The 17,678-nt window shown below is 38.9% G+C and overlaps 1 protein-coding gene and 1 non-coding gene across 10 annotated transcripts in view; both read left to right on the top strand.

The window, feature by feature from the left end:
• CRACDL (CRACD like) overlaps positions 1–17,678 on the top strand; it is a 146,994-nt gene that overhangs the window by 90,884 nt on the left and 38,432 nt on the right. For 8 of the 9 annotated variants that reach the window (XR_013526319.1, XR_013526318.1, XR_008476192.2 and 5 more), the window contains exons 2-4: positions 1,968–2,047; positions 12,492–12,660; positions 17,406–17,541. Coding sequence is in view for 5 of the 9 variants with exons in the window: in XM_054244556.2 (XP_054100531.2) it covers positions 1,968–2,047; positions 12,492–12,660; positions 17,406–17,541 (385 nt within the window). In the remaining 4 variants the exon portion in view is untranslated. Of the gene's footprint in view, positions 1–1,944; positions 2,048–12,491; positions 12,661–17,405; positions 17,542–17,678 lie in introns of all 9 variants that reach the window. The other variant, XM_078348748.1, reaches the window with a different exon arrangement.
• On the top strand, positions 9,830–9,891 carry LOC118147588 (U7 small nuclear RNA). Its single transcript, XR_004734032.1, has one exon. It is a non-coding gene; the product is annotated as a U7 small nuclear RNA (small nuclear RNA).

The raw sequence follows: 17,678 nt of genomic DNA, 5'->3' as shown, positions 1-17,678 counted from the left end.
GCATGCCTGTAATCCCAGCTACTCAGGAGACTGAGGCAGGAGAATTGCCTGAACCCAGGAGGCGGAGGTTGCGGTGAGCCGAGATCGCGCCATTGCACTCCAGCCTGGGTAACAAGAGCAAAACTCCGTCTCAAAAAAAAAAAAATGTTCTCATCTCCAAAATGGGAATACTAAAAGTTCCTGGGGATTCAATGAGATAATTCTGATGATACTTGCATGCTGGATAAGTAATTTGCAGTTGTCATGGTTAACTCCAAATTCAGGCAAGGGAAAACTCTTGCACTGAGCTAGAGCTCAGTGGCAGCCTCAGGAGATGGCACCCAGGGGAACAAATGGCAACTCTGAGGCCACACTCACCGTCTTCACTCTTCCCTTACACCTTATGTTTTCCTTCTCCATTGAATACTCTGGTAGCCACCCCCTCTAAAGGAGACTTGGGGATCAGAGGGTTGCTGACTGACTAACATATTGGAGGGTGGGAGGACTGAGGAACACCTTTGGAACACCTAGGCCTTTGGGTTGGGTCACCAGCCTAGAACTATTATCATTTTGCTGTTTAATAGCACTGTCTGTTACTTTGACAGTGAACACAGATAATGAAAGCAAGGCTGTTCTTTGAAACCTAAAACAGTGGTAAAGGATTTGAAACTACTATTTCTGTCCAACCCTCATTTTGTATATAATGATAGCATGATCATCAGTCAGATTTGGTGAGGTTCCAAGTGTTTTCGGCAGAGCCAACACAAAACCAGACATTTTTTTTTCAAGCCAAATCGTATGAACATTAGTGCCAGAGCTGGTGAAACTTTGTTCAGCTTTTAAGGGATTGGCTGGTAGGGAGGATGAACATTGGAAGAAATCTAAATATTAGAGCCAGCTCAGGCACAGACCCACAACTTCTTTTCTCTGTTCATATTTTCTTTGCATTTCTCCCATCATTTCCCAATCCATGCTGTGTACAAGTGGTAATGTGAATTGGTTAAAGAGCGCCCCTTTTTAAGTGTGAGGATTCATCACACCTAGCAGTAAGAAATAGCTTTCTAAATAAATGGTGTGACAGCATGTGGAGGTAGACCACACTGTAACAGTCAGTTATGGAAGGCAGGGACACCATTAGTTCAGTATTCTGTAGCAGGAATATTGGCCAGTAATCATGTATTTGATTTTTATAAAGTGTGAGGAATTTTTTTTAATTCAGGAAGCAGCTGAATTTATGTGGATGAAATGATCATTGTGCCTGGGATGCTTTGCTTAGAAATCACTGCATAGGAGTGGGATGAAGTGTGGGTATAAGGATGAAGCAAGAGTAGCCATATGTTAAGTTCATTTTATGTTCTTCATATTTTTGTATCTGTTTTAAATTTTTCATTGCATTCAAAAAAGAAACTCAATGTAAATAAATGATGTTATAGCATATATCAAAATATTAGGTAGCCATTAAAATAACACATGAAGAATTTTAATAATGTGGTATAAGTAAGAAAATCAGGAAGTCAAGCTTTCTAATATGATATGTGTGTGCATGTGGACAAAATATTTGCATAAAAATGATTGAAAGGAAATGGAAACATTAACTGTTGTTATCCTTGGTTGGTCGGATTGTGGGTGATTTTCATTCTATTTTCCAAACTTCCTGTAGTAAACAAGAGAAAAACTCATTTCTTACAATTTGAGAAAAATCTTTTTGAAAGAAACCTAATCTGCATTGTGAAAATTAGTGAAGCATTTGTTTCAGTGATCTCTTTTCCATTAAATCACCCCAGTCAGTGATTAAACGCTTGTGCTGTTACTTATCTTGTGGCTGTGGACATGGTTTTGGCCTGTACTGTGCTGCACTCTGCCCTGGACTGTCTTTGCTGGGGTGTATGCAGGCCAGATCATGGCAAATGCAGTCACCAACACTATTTCACTCATTGGTAACTTCTGCTAATGACGTTCCTTTAGTGTGAATTTCCATCTAATTTCAGGGAGCTCGACATGATTTCTACAAGGGTGATGGACATTAAGCTTCGGGAGGCTGCAGAAGGCCTTGGGGAGGACAGTACAGGTAAGGTCCTGCTTCCTGTATAAATCATAAAGACCAGAATTGAAATGAAAATGGGCCAGGCGCAGTGGCTCCCACCTGTAATCCCAGCACTCTGGGAGGCCAAGGTAGGAAGATTGCTTGAGCCCAGGAGTTCAAGTGCTCTGGAGAGGGCACTTGCTTTGTTGTGGGGCAGGGAGAGGGACTGATGGAGGCAGACCTTTGGGGCTCTCTGTATGAAAAGTGGGGGTTCAGTTCCCAGTGTGGTCAGATACCCTTAGGCCCTTCACACTGTGACTGAGAGCACATACACATCATTTAAGGCTGCTCAGGACAGAGTTCCTCTGCTTCTCTGTCAAGTACAGGGACTTTTCAGCTCATTTTCCTCCTTCCTGAAGGTAACCATGTCCCCACGTTTGGTTGACTTGAATGCAAAGGAAGAGGCACTAAATGGATTCATTTACCATCTAAGAATATCCAAAGATATCTGTAGGAGGCTGAGCAAAGTACCTGACAGCCTGACCAACTGTAAGAAAAATAATTACATCAAGAGAGAGCCTTTGATCCCGCTCCTTTATGACTTTTATTCTGAAGGAGACCTTTAGTATGTTTTCTGCTGAGCTAAATTCTAGGCCATAAATCATCATCTCATAAGACATTCTAAGAGTTCTCCAATTATGTGATTGGTTTACTGTTATCCACATATTGCTATTTATGTCCTGCTAGAGTTATAAAATTGACATTAAAAATTAATCTCTCCACAATGTGCTTTTTACCTAGGTTAGCCATTCATATCCTCCCCTTATTTTGGTAACAACAGTCTCCATCTCTCTCTTATTTACATTCAAAATGCAAGTAGTGACTTTCTTTGATATAGTTCAGGAGAAACAGTTCCCAATAATATTAAATCCTAGCTGCTAGCCACTAGGTTCTGATACCAATTTCAGTAAAGACTCCATTTCAAATATTACAGATAGATTTTTTTCTTGTTATTTCATATTAGAATCATTTTTTCCTCTGTCACATTTCAATAGATACCAAATAAATCCAAATTTAAAATGAGGGTTTTTAGATGAACCCTGAAAAAAAAATGGAGTTTCAAATTTTCTCATATTACAGGATACTATTTATTACTTATTTTAAGCAAGAAATGTTTGAATAAATATGTCATCAGCCTGAAATAACCTCCCTAAATGCTAGTTCTAAATACATACAGAGGTTACTAAAGAAAAGAGACCAAGTTTTCTTTTTTTCAAATAGTGAGCTTAAGTTATTCAGACCAAACCTCTTCCACTGAAAATTTAAAATTCTAGATAAGAATATTCTTTAAAATGTTTTTCAAAGTAAGAAATAATAAAGACCAGAATTGAAATGAAAATGGGCCAGGCGCAGTGGCTCCCACCTGTAATCCCAGCACTTTGGGAGGCCAAGGTAGGAAGATTGCTTGAGCCCAGGAGTTCAAGAACAGTTTGGGCATAGTGAGACCCTGTCTCTACAAAAAATTTTAAAAATTAGCTGGATATGGTGGCACACACCTGTAGTCCCAGGAGGTTAATACTACAGTGGGCCATGATTACACTGCTATACCCCAGCCTGGGCAACAAGCAAGACCCTGCCTCAGGAAAAAAAAAAAAAAGGAAAGGAAAATGGTAACCTGGGGAGACAACAGAGTCTAAAAGCCACTTTTGCCCTTAGATAATTTACCGGTCTTGGAAATTATCAATCTTGGAAATTTTCATGTCTTCATGGGGTGGAAGGTGAGAGTAACGGTCAAATATCGAAGTACAAGGCCTGTATACGGTAGACTGTCTCATAGAAGGCACTCTCTACAATAAAGGGGAGCCAAGGAGTTGCAAAATCTGAGTAGGTGTGAACTAGGGGTAAACCAACCCTTGTGTAGATTTGCAGCTTGAGTTTGCATCATTTGGGTAATTCAGAGAACCTCAACCCTTGAACTTGATTGATATTGCTTCTGCACTAGATGTAAACCCAGGTACTTTGCAGAAGCAAATAATATTCACTAAAGGAGGATGCCTTCCATTTAGACTTCAAATTATTACAGAAAATGATATTTTCAGTATCATGACAAGCATATAGTCAGTGATCATCAGGCATCTAAGGCAACAGGATATTATGAATGAGAACCAACATGCCGTTGATTGAATTGTGCTCCCACCAAATTCATATGTGAAGTCTCTAGTCTCTCCAAATGTGGCTTTATTTGAAGGCTGATGTGATTCATTAAGATGAGATCATACTGAAGTAGGGTAGGCTCCTGTTCCAATATGATGGTGTCCTTATGAAAAGGGGAATTGTGTACGTAGATATGCACACAAGGAGAATGCCAGGCATACATGCAGGCAAACATGAGAAACAGATACTTGAAGGCATAAATATCAGAAGGACCAAATACTTCCTATAAAGCAAACATGCATGCTATGTTTGAAGATTATAAAAATGTTTAAAAATATCTGAAAGTTCCAGAGAACTATAAAAAAGTGCCATATCACCCAGGCAATGCAATAAAGCAAGAGAAAGGAATAAAAGGCAGAGAGACAGAAGAAAGAAATAAGACTGTCTCTATTTACAGATGACATGTTTATACAACATACACAAAAAAGCACTCAGAACTCTTATACAAATATAGCAAGATTGCAAGATATAGGTCAATATACTTAGAGTGATTGTATTTCTGTATACTAACAATGAACGATTGAAAAATGAAAATTTTAAAAGTACCAAAAAATTGAAATATTTAGGCATCTATTTAGTAAAATATATGCAGGATCCACATTCAAGAAAATACAAATAATTTTTTAAAGAAATTAGCAAAGACCTAACTACCTGAGGAGAGATAGTATGTTTACAGATTGGAAGACTCAATGTTGCTGTCAGTTCTCCCCAAACTGAGCTACAAAATTGTGTGTCAGTACATGTAGTTACAATGCACTCTTTAAAAGTCAGTTATGGAAGGCAGACCTACAATGAGCTCAATATTCTATAGCAGGAATACTGTAATAATTTATTTGATACTCATGAAGAAGCCGAGATTCTTTCATTTAGGAAAAAGCCAAGTTCCTATAGACTAAATAATAATAGTGTCTGGGATGATTTTTTTGAAATAACCCTCAGAAGTGGGGAGGAAGAGGGGTAAAGGCGAAGCAGTCAAAATCCCAGCAGGACTTTTTGCAGATATTGGCAAGCTGATTTGAAAATGTGTGTGAAGAACTGGAAAAAACCACCATGAACTTCATATGGAACCAAAAGAGAGCCCGCATAGCCAAGTCAATTCTAAGCAAAAAGAACACAGCGGGGGGCATCACACTACCGGATTTCAAACTATATTACAAGGCTACAGTAATCAAAACAGCATGGTACTGGTACCAAAACAAAGATATAGACCAATGGAACAAAACAGAGGCACCGGAGGCAACACAACATACATACAACTATACAATCTTTGATAAACCCGACAAAAACAAGCAATGGGGAAAGGATTCCATGTTTAACAAATGGTGTTGGGGAAACTGGCTAGCCATGTGCAGAAAGCAGAAACTGGACCCCTTCCTGACACCTTACACCAAAATTAACTCCAGATGGATTAAAGACTTAAACATAAGACCTGGCACCATAAAAACCCTAGAAGGAAATCTAGGCAAAACCATCCAGGACATAGGAGTAGGCAAGGACTTCATGAACAAAACACCAAAAGCATTGGCAACAAAAGCCAAAATAGACAAATGGGACCTAATGAAACTCCACAGCTTCTGCACGGCAAAAGAAACAGTCACTAGAGTGGATCGGCAACCAACAGAATGGGAAAAAATTATTGCAGTCTACCCATCTGACAAAGGGCTGATATCCAGAATTTACAAAGAACTCAAACAGATTTACAGGAAAAAAACAAACAAGCCCATTCAAAAGTGGGCAAAGGATATGAACAGATACTTTACGAAAGAAGACATATATGAGGCCAACAATCATATGAAAAAATGCTCATCGTCACTGGTCATCAGAGAGATGCAAATCAAAACCACATTGAGATACCATCTCACGCCAGTTAGAATGGCGATCATTAAAAAATCTGGAGACAACAGATGCTGGAGAGGATGTGGAGAAAAAGGAACACTTTTACGCTGTTGGTGGGAGTGTAAATTAGTTCAACCATTGTGGAAGACAGTGTGGCGATTCCTCAAGGCCTTAGAAATAGAAATTTCATTTGACCCAGCAATCCCATTACTGGGTATATATCCAAAAGACTATAAATCGTTCTACTATAAGGACACATGTATACGAATGTTCATTGCAGCACTGTTTACAATAGCAAAGACCTGGAATCAACCCAAATGCCCATTGATAATAGACTGGATTGGAAAAATGTGGCACATATACACCATGGAATATTATGCAGCAATCAGAAATGATGAGTTTGTGTCATTTGTAGGGACATGGATGAATCTGGAAAACATCACCCTCAGCAAACTGACACAAGAACAGAAAATGAAACACCGCATATTCTCACTCATAGGTGGGTGATGAAAAATGAGAACACATGGACACAGAAAGGGGAGTACTAAACACTGGGGTCTATTGGGGGGAAAAGGGGAGGGCCAGTGGGAAGGGGAGGTGGGGAGGGATAGCCGGGGGAGAAATGCCAAATGTGGGTGAAGGGGAGAAGGAAAGAAAAGCACACTGCCATGTGTGTTCCTATGCAACTGTCTTGCATGCTCTGCTCATGTACCCCAAAACCTAAAATCCAATAAAAAATTAAAAAAAAAAAAAAAAGAAAATGTGTGTGAAAAAGCAAAGAACTAGAATAGATAAAACAATTTTGAAAAAGAGTAAAATTGAAAGCTTTTAAGACTTACTGTAAAGCTGCAGTAATCAAGACAGTATGGTATTGGCAAAAGGATAGATGCACAGAGACAGAGGGGAATCGAGTTCAAACAGACCCGTACAAATATGGTTAATTGATTTTGACAAAATCGTAAAGGCAATTCATTGGAGAAAGGTTAACATTTCAACAAATGGTGCTGAAACAATTGGACATTCATATGTAAATATATCTCACAGATTATACAAAAAACTCAAAATGTGTCATAAACTTAAATGTATAAAACTAGGAGAAGATATTTATGACCCAGGATTAGGCAAGGGTTCTTAGATATGATACCTGAATCCATAAAAGGAAAAAATTTATAAATTGGACTTCATCAAAACTTTAAAATATGCTGTGTGCAATACACTTTTAAAAAAATGAAATGACAAGTCACAGACTAGGAGAAAATATTTATAAATCACACTTGATAAAGGACTTACATCCACACTTGATAAAGGGCTTACATATGTATTTAGAACAAGTAAGAAAACAAATAACCCAGTTACAAAATGGACATCAAATTTTAAATGATGCTTTACCTAAGAAGATGTACAGATGGAAAATAATCATATGAAGAAATGCTCAACATCTATAATCATTAGGTAATGCAAAGTAAAACTACAATGAAATACCATGACCCACCTATTAAATGTCTAGAGAAAACCATCATAACAACAGGAGCTGGTAAGTGTGCATTGAAAGGAGGAATCCAAAATGGTACAGCCACTTTGGAAAAACATTTTGGCAGCTTCTTGTGAAGTTAAACATACACTTAGCCTATGACTCAGCAATCAAAATCCTAGGTAATTACTTGGCAGTAAAAACTTTTGTTTACACACACACACACACACACACACTATAGCAACTTTATTTATAATTGCTAAAAACTGAAAAGAACCCAGATGTCTTTCAGCAGGTTGAAATGGTTCAATACACTGGTATATCCACACAATCTCAGCAACAGAAAGGAACAAAGTATTGATTGGTATAACATGTGTGAGTCTCTAATGTGTTGTGCTGAATGGAAGAAGCCAGAATGAAAAGGGGACGTACTGTGTGACTTAACCTATATGACATTCTAGAAAAAGCAAAACTATGGAAACAGAGAAGTTATAAGTGGTTGCCCGGGGTTAAAGGTATTGGAGAAGGTTGGACTACAGAAGGGCAGCATGAGGACAGTTCTGTATCTTGATTGCAGTGATAATTATACAACTCTATGTACACCAAAAAAAATGAATTTTACTGTGTGTAATTTTAACAATAAGTGTTTTTACAAGGTATAGCAGATTTGAAAAAGGAATTTTTAGAAATAAGTATAATAATTAAAATTTTATTTTAAATTAAATTTATTTGAAATAAATGTAATGATTAAAATGCTTGGATATAACAGCAGATTATATCAGATTGAGATAGATCACAAGAAATTATACAAAATGTACTATAGAATGACAAAAAGATAGAAATTACAGAAAAGAGAACAAGGGGCATGGAGGGTAAGTGAAAAGGTGTAACATCCATTTGAGCACAGTCTCAGGGGAGGAGAGAAGGGCTGAGAATTTTCTGGATTTAATCAAAAAGATGACCCAACCCATAGGTTTAAGAAACCCGACGAACCCCAAGAAGGATAAATCAAAGAAAATTCATATGAAATAAAACTGCATAAAACCAAAGAGGATGACTAAATGAGTCTGAGAGAGACAGATTACCTGGAAAAGAGCAAAAAAGTAATTAATGCCTGACTTCTCAACACAATGGAAGCCACAAAACAGGGAAACAACAGCCTAAATATCCTTGGGAAAAGTAACTGCCAAACTCTTATGTTGGTGTAAAAGTAATTGCCGTTTTTGCCATTAAATGTCATGGCAAGAGATGCAATTACTTTTGCACCAACCTAATAGAATGTTATACTTAGGAAAAATATACTTCAAGAGTGATGGAGAAATGAAGGCATTTCAGACAAACAAAAACCGGGTTGGTCCCAGTAAGCCCTCAGTAAAACACATTCCACACAAATGCACCCTCAGGCCAAAGGAAAACCTTCCTAGTGGACCATCTGGAATATGGGAAGGAATGAAGAACAAAGAAAACAAATGGATACATCTACGTGAACATGAAATAACTTTGGGTTTTTTTAACAATCAGAAGTAAAACAATAGGGTATAAAAATTAGAGAACTCTAAGAGAATTAGAGTATTCTAAGGTCCTTGTTTTGTCCTGTAATCAAAAGTGTAGTATAATTTCTAGGGTAACCACTGAAAGAACAGAAGCAAAAGGTGAGGTTTATAAACTAGCAATGGAAGAAACTGAATGATTCTTTTAAAGAACAATTTAAAAACCCATAAGATGATAGACTTGTTTTTATTAATATATCAGTAATTACAGAACATGTAAGTGGACTAGTTAATTACATTAATTGTTCCAGTTAAGAGTTAAAGAAGGTCAGATTAAATTCCAAAACTCTAAACATATGAACCTTAACTATAAAGGTTCAGAAAAGTAAGGATAGTAATAGGATACAAAAACCTATACCTTGTGAACACTGGGTAAGGGAAGATGGTGTAGCTATACAGGTTGAGTATCCCTTACCCAAAATGCTTGGATCAGGAGTGTTTTGGATTTCAGAGTTTTTCAGATTTTTGAATACTTGCATTATACTTACCAGTTGAAGGTCTCAAATTTGAAAATCCAAAGTCTGAAATTCTCCATTGATCATTTCCTTTAAGCATCATGTGGGTGCTCAAAAAGTTTCAGATTTTGGAGCATTTCAGATTTTCAGATTTGATATGACAAATCTGTACTAATAGCAGTCAAAATGAAATGTAAGGCAGTAAACATAACTAAACATAAAGAGGGCCGTTCCACAAAAGGTTCAGTTCCCCAGCAAGATAATGATTTTACATTTCTATTCATTAACATGATATTGAAAATTGTATTACCGCTCTTTTAGAATTTGTCTAGCAAGCTTTCTGGTTTTTGCCTGAAAGCAACCTCTCCAACAAATAAAGTTGTAAAGTACAAATTGACAACTAAAGATAAATAAGAAAATCTATAATCAGAGTGGGTTATTTTTAACACATCTCTCTCAGTAATTGATAAAACAAACATTTTAAAAATCAGTAAAGATATAAAATACTTGGACAATGCAATTTTTTTTAAAAAAGGTCTTGTTCTAATTGACATATATTGAACATTGAAGAAAATGCATTATTTTCAAGCACACCAGGAACATTTTTTAAAATTGTTCATATGTTAAGCCATAAAGCAAGTATCAACAGATTTGAATGGGTTCAAATCTTTCAGAGTATGTTATTGGACCACCGTGCAATTAAGCTAGAAATCAATAACAGAAAATCCTAAACTGCTTGGAAAGGAAGACTTACTTTCCTAAATAACCCATAAGTCTAAGAAGTATCATAGTAGAAATCAGAAAATACTTTTGACCAAGAAATAATGAAAATACTACATTTTAAAACATGTATATGCAGCTAAAACAGACTTAGAGGGAAATGCATTGCCTTAAATATTATGTTATTAAAACAGGAAAGTCTAAAAAGTAGTAAACCAAGTGTTCATCTCAAGAAGTTTAAGAAAATAGAGAAGTAAACCTGAAGAAAGTAGGAAGGAAGGAATAAAGATAAGAACAGAAATTAATACAATATAAAATAAAAATTCAGTAGAATTAAAGCTAAACTTTTAAAGCAATTAAAATTTATAAACCTCTGGTGCAATTGATCAAGGAAAAGAGAAGAGGCACGTTTATGATAATATCAGGTTGGAAAAAGAGCCGTCAGTCACTATAGATGTTGTGAATGCTTGAAAGATAAAAATATATTATTAAGAATTTTTGCCAATACATTTGAAAATTTGGAAAAAGTACAGAAAAATGTTACTTAAAAAATCAGATTCAAGAAGCAGAAAACTGGACTAGTTCTGCAACCATTCAAGAAATTGAATTACAAATCCTAGCAGGAGAAGAAATATAATATGAACAAATGGTTGGCTGACTAAGCCCTGCCAGTGAAACAAGTGTACAGCAGTTATCCTTGAGGTCTACCAGTTATACTTGAGGACGCCATTAATGCTGTAAGCAGCATCTTTAATGGTCATGATATTGAGGTTGTGTATCGATTCAGGCCTTTGAGGATGCATACCAATTTGTTGACTAGACAAAAGCCACAGGGTGTCCTGACCAAATGCAGAAAACTCTCAAGAGTCTTTCAAAATAATAAATGCTCATTGAGAACCATCTGCTAACAACATAAACATTTTTTACAATTATAAAGTTAAGAGCACTTCCACTAGAAGTTGAGAAAACTATGCTGTAGAACTGATTTCTCCTTGGAGAGGGATTTGTTCTACCTGTAATGATGTAGGAACTCCTACTGAAGTAATCCTAAGTAATTACTCCCCCATGAGACTAAGATCATGTAAGCTTCCCAAGGAAGCAATAATATAAACACAATAGAAAGATCCTGGGTTTGTTAAGGAATTCAGTTTATTAAATTACTATAAAAACTGATAAACTGTTGTGCAAATTTTCAGGAAGTATTAGACAGCATCCTGGTAATCTATGATGCAGCATCCTTCGACTGTGGAAAGGAGTGAACTTTGCTGAGCAGCAAATGTGAAATCATGGAAACCTGGGAGAGAACGAAGGTGTCACCAGAGAAATGATCACAAAATGTTGAAAAGTGTGGTGAATTCTAATAATCCAGGAAGCATGGCAGAGTTGGGCTCAGCCTGGCCACATCCCTTCCCTGTGGGGATGACCAGTCTTATTTTTCACAGCAAGAGTCATTAGCTCATCATGCATTTGGTGCCCCAGAGAGGCACCTTCTTGCCCATGAGATTGGGCCTCCTCTGATTGTCCTTGATGCTGTATTCACACCAGACAAAGCATTTCAGCATTCTTATTTATTGATTTATTTTTGAGATAGAGTCTTGCTCTGTTGCCAAGGCTGGAGTGCAATGGTGCAGTCATAGCTCACTACAGCCTCAAACTCCTGGGCTCAAGCAAACTAGCCTCCTTAGTAGCTGGGACTACAGACATGTGGCACCATGCCCAGCTAACTTTTTTTTTTTGGTAGTAAGGTCTCACTGTGTTGCCCAAGCTGGTCTCGAACTCCTGAGCTCAAGCAAACCTCCCGCCTCAGCCTCTCAAAGAGCTGAGATCATAGGTTGTGAGCCACCATGCCTGGCCAAGAATTATTTCCTAAATTGCTTGGGTTATCTCATAACCTTTACCTCCTCAGGACTTTTGTAGTTGACTTACATATATTTTAGAAATTAAAACTTGGTTATTCATGAGAGGAAAGTTGCTAATTTTGATTCTGTGATCATCTTCCAGAACATTCTTGGCTCTTTCATTTAAATATCCTTAATAAAGAGAAAACAAGATGCATTTTCACGTGGGTAAAACTGGTACACCATGTACTTCTGTGGAGTAAAAGGACTTTTCAGAAGCAGATAACTGATACATGGATGGAAATCTTGCTTTTTCCCCTTTACGTGCCCATTGCATACATGCCCATAAAGGCACATTGTACACACTCTTACTTATTACTTGTTTTTTTTCTCTGATCTGTATAGGAAAGAAAAAATCTAAATTCAAAACTTTTAAGAAGTTTTTTGGGAAGAAGAAGAGAAAAGAATCACCGTCATCCACAGGAAGTAGCACCTGGAAACAAAGTCAGACAAGGAATGAGGTCATTGCCATCGAGTCCGGACCAGTGGGCTACGACTCCGAGGATGAGCTGGAGTAAGTTGAGTTTTACATCCCTCAGGCCAGGAGCACCCAAAGATGCTATTTCATTATCCTGGTAACTTGCTGGATTTCTGAGCCCCCTTTCCTCCTGGGTAATTCCATTAGAGGTTTTTCCACACAAGTTGTTGTTTTCTATCTTTTCAAACCTAGGGATGGAGAACTCTGCATGTGTTCAAGTCCACAATAACTGTGGGAGAGGAGGTACTATAAGCCATTTTATACATGGGCAAAATAAGTCCTAGATAAAATTTGGAACTTGCTCAGCATCCTACAGCTGATAATGACAGGATCAGGATAGGGGCCCTGGTTTAACTTGACTTAAAACTCTTTTAAGGACCTAGATACTAAACTAGAAACATACATTTCTCTAAACTTGAACATTGGGGCATGCTTCTTGCTATTCAATCTTAGAAAAAATCATCTAAAAATATCATTAAGAAGAACAGACCCAATAAGCACAAAAAACTGGGGAGGTCTAGTAAAGAAATACTTATTTTTGTAACTTGTATTTCATTAAAATATAGTTACAGTATATTCCAGAAGTTATTTCTGTGACTAAGAGGAAATGAAACAGATTTCTTGCTATGCCAGCTTTTACCTTTTTTTTAATACAACACTGGCCCTTTAATTTGAGGATGGAACTCTTCAGAAAACATAATATCCCTCAGGATTGGGGTACAGACCACGCTGAGATGCATCCCAGGCTTGAGCATCCGGATAATGGTGTCCTGTTCCCACCCCTGCTCTCCCCTCCTCCCCAGCCTCCTGGCCTGTTTTTTAAAGGAGTAGAAATTTTATTGGCCACTTGGTGGCACCAGATGACTGGAAAGAAAAGATTGGAATTTTTTTTTTTTTTTTCTTTTTTTCAGTTTCGGGTTTGTTTTTTTGGTTTTGCTTGCCTTTAGTGCTAGCAAGGAATGTAATAGACTCATGTTGCACCGTGTGAAGTGCGGAAGGGATACACTGTGCATTTTTGTAGGTGGTGCTCCGAACTCTTAGGGAGTGAGATGTTATCATGATAATAATACTAATTATTCAGTGTCATCACTTTGCAAGCCCCAGGGAAACTCTAACACCCACCCCATCCACCCCTGTCTCTTGACTGGATGGAGCACACAGTTCTGGTATTGGAGAGACAGGCCTGGGAGTGGCCCCTCCAACCACAGACAGGAACCCAGCCAGGGGGGCAAGCTAGGGTGAATTGGCTCGTGGTGTGAAATGGCTGTCCACTTGCTGGTGTCCATCCTGTCACAGCAGCCCATGGAAAGTGGAAACTGTGTGCTTTTTATCTTGATATTCCCAGCACCTTGTAGGGAGCTGGTCCTCAGTGACTGGTAACAGTTTGCTGGTTTTGATGCTAAGCAAGGAAGATTGGGGGTGGGGCATGATGAGGCCTGGGAAGTGCAAATGACATTTTTAGAGAGCAGCACAGAGGAAGAGGCAAGTACTGTTTGGCCTGTGGGAGAGTCTGCGGCAACTTCTCATCCATCACTGTGGACAAAACAGCTCCATTTACTAAGGCACATTAGTGCTAGCAAACCACATGGGACCCCGTGGGTTGAAGAAAGTGACGCCCATTTATCATGTCTATGTCTGTGCAGTTGTGCTTCTTAAGTCTCTTAATCTATAACAGTTTCCTTTTGCCCTCCTCCCTTTGTTTCATGCCATTGATCTGAAGGAAGAGCAGGGCCATGTGCCCTGCAGAATGTCCCATATTCTGGCTTTGCTTCCCTTGATGTGATTCAACTCTTTCCTATATTCTCCCAATTCCCACTACATCATTCGGTGGATCTAGATTCTGTTCGGTTCAAGCAGGTGCTGGGTGTTGTCACATCCCGTCGTGAGTCACATGCTTTCTGAGCAGGGGGTTCAGGGTGTCATTGTGGTCCCTCTACCAGCCTTCACCTGATGGTTTTAACACCCGCAGATGATCTATTATTTTGTCACAAAGTGGTGATTCTTCTGTCATTCACTGTATACTTGCTAACTGAAATTCTTCAATGAGAACTTTCCTTCATCAATTGCTTGTTTGCTCTGAAACACAATTTGTAAAGTCAGGCTCTCCTTTTATCGATCCACCCTCAGAGTAATGACATGGTCCCCTAGCAACTCCCAACAATGGCAGCGGGTTTTGTTTTTTTTTTTCTTTTTATCCAAATATCATTAGGAATGCATTACTTTTTGTATATATGATTTGCTTTAATCCATGGCAGTCTTTATTCATTTTAATGCTCAAGTTGTTCCATCTTAGGCTGTTGAGAGTCACTTCAAATTTGCTCCTGGGGTCTTTTGACATGACCCCATTCATCTTTGATGGCTTCCTTACTTTATTGCCCAATGAGAAATCTCAGGTTTAGTTAGTATATTTTCTTCCCCTGACCTGGAATCAACACTTTTTTCCCACAGGGCCCTGGCCCGCTCCTCGTGGTGTGAAATGGCTTTTAAAGACCTCAGTCCAGCTGCCAGGGAGCAATGATTACTAATTGGCTATCACTGCTTCTAGACCTTTCCAGTGGCTATAGCTAGGAAATACTTTATTTTTCAAGAGAAAAATTAATCATTAATTTGCTGATATTTCCAATTCAAGTTTAATAAGACAACATTTTTACTTCTTTAATTCTTTGTATTCTCTTTTCTCTTACACTGGAAATCAGGGCTCCTTATGATATTGACAAAATGACTCATTTTCTTTAACCTGTCATAGATTTATAATAATTTCCTTATCTCCTTTCCTACATGGAAGTTAAAAATATTATAAATGCTTCTCTGCATGGTGTCTTATAATAGTGTTACTGCGAATAAATCTACAGAGTGCAATGTAATATTTTTGATTTTTAATCATTAGTACTACGAATAAGATCAGTGAATACAGTTTGATGTCTTTGGTTCTCTTGCCGTTGTTCCTAGAATGTATTCTATCTTGGATGTGAAGTCGAAGCTGTCTTGTCATGCTAATAATATGATATAAAACCAGATTTGTTTGTGTTTGTTTTCTAGTTTTAGAGATTCTTTCATTTCTCTTTTTGATTTGGTCTTTTAATTATATAAAACGTTCACATAGTTTCAAAGACAAAGTTGTAAATGTAGGTATCTTTGTACCATGTCGCCTCATCTAGTCCTTCCTTCCCCCTAAAAAAAACCACTTTTACATATTTGTTATTTATTTTTCCGTTTTCATTTTTTTAAATATAAGAAACACACACACATTTTCAGATAATATCCATGCCCCCTTTTCCACGCAGTGCTGACATACTGTGAACATTGTGTTATTCTGCAGTGGTTGTGAATTATTTCACTTAGTAGAATCTGATGATGCCTGTATGCAGCATGTAGAGAACCTTCCTGCCCCTCCAACCAGCTGTGGAGTCCTCCATCATATGACATTCTGTGGTTGATTCAGTTAGATGCCTACTGAGGGGCATTAGGTATTTCCCGTCTTTCGCTCTTCTGAATATTGCTGTAGTGAGTGGCCTTGCGCACCTGCCATTTTGTGTTTTTGCCCGCGCATCTTTGCGGCGACCTCTTTATGCTGGCTCTGCTCCTTGTTACATCCAAAATGGAGGTGCTTGGGTGGTGATTGTGGTCCCCAAAGGATGTGGGCCATGGGCTGTCTACTGGGGAAGGGAAATCCAGGTGTGTGTGTGACCTTTGGGTTAAGAGCTGCCCTTGGCAGGGAGGACCTGATTCCATCAGTTGGCATGGTTCCTTCCCTGGCATGTGAGGACACACACATCCTGGGAACCGTGGGTTCCCACTTACAAGCTTACTGTTGCAGGCATGAGAGTTTAATTAGAAGGAAGCATTATTAACCAACACAGTTTGATCTACAATGGGGTAGAGTTCTTAATGCCGCACAGTGGACAGGATGCTCAGGGTAGGGGAGTAGCAGGAGGGTGGGGGTGGGGTGGGGCACACAAGATGTCCAGCATGTGCAAAGGCGGGCTTTCCTTCCTTCATCATCGGGTCTCAGTCATCTCCTTCCACCTATTGTTCAGGCAGCTGCCACTGCTAGGAAAATCTGACAGCTAATTCCCACATCCTTTTAGGACATTTTGTGAATGTCCTGTGGGTTTCAGCCCCAGATCAGATTCTTAAGCTCAGAGCCGAGGAAGGGGCTGGAACAGTGATGACAAAGGCCACCATCTCTACTCCAGGATCTGGGTAGGCACAGAGGTTTTGCTCACACAGATGGTGCCAGGTCATAAAAAGAGGCCTTGGCTTTGCAGATTTGCAGTTCTCATTTCAAACAAGCCACTAATCTATGTCTTGGTCTGTCTTATGAAGATGCATTCATCAGGCAGGACCTCAGCCTGCTGCACTCACACAGCCTTCAACCCATGGAGGGGCTGCATGTTTGCCTGCAAGATGTGACCTCACCCTCCCCAGGGCAGCCGGGACAGGCCTCCTCAGAAGCTGGCCTGTGCCAGCCCCTTCCCTCTGCAGGCGTGCTATCTTACACTTCACACCTTGTCAAACCTTGGGTTTTCCACCGATAAAAAGAATTCACACACCCTTTAGCTCTCCTAGTAAAATTCCTATCTCTACAATGCTCCAAATAGTTGACTGGCATTTGATAGTGTGTGGATAAACTGAAGTCAGGGACCACTGAAATGTAAACGCAGCAGAGGGAGTGTTGTATGATGTTCTGTTAACCCAGATACCCCTTTCTCATTCTGAGCCCCCCTGGCGGTCAGTAAGATGGAGATGGGCAGAGTCTCACAGTGGCTGTTTTATCCTAGGGAGTCGAGGAGCACGATGGGCAGCCGGGCCCTGTCTCATGACAGTATTTTCATTCCTGAGTCCGGACAGGACCCCACTCGGCCTGTGCGGGTGTTTTCCCAAGAAAATGTGTGTGATCGGATTAAAGCTCTGCAGGTAAATGTTTCTTTGGTCGTATGCAAGTCAAATATCCACCGAAAAGTTTTTAAATGGTTTCTACTTGGTTTATTTGATATGCCGTAAAGTAGAATCACATACATGACAGCTCTCCCAGGACACACCAACTGAGTTAC

The sequence above is a fragment of the Callithrix jacchus genome, chromosome 14, assembly GCF_049354715.1.
Source record: "Callithrix jacchus isolate 240 chromosome 14, calJac240_pri, whole genome shotgun sequence".
Classification (NCBI taxonomy): domain Eukaryota; kingdom Metazoa; phylum Chordata; class Mammalia; order Primates; family Cebidae; genus Callithrix; species Callithrix jacchus.
The sequence above is the reverse complement of the archived record's forward strand: the minus strand, read 5'-3'. Positions and strand labels throughout refer to the sequence as shown.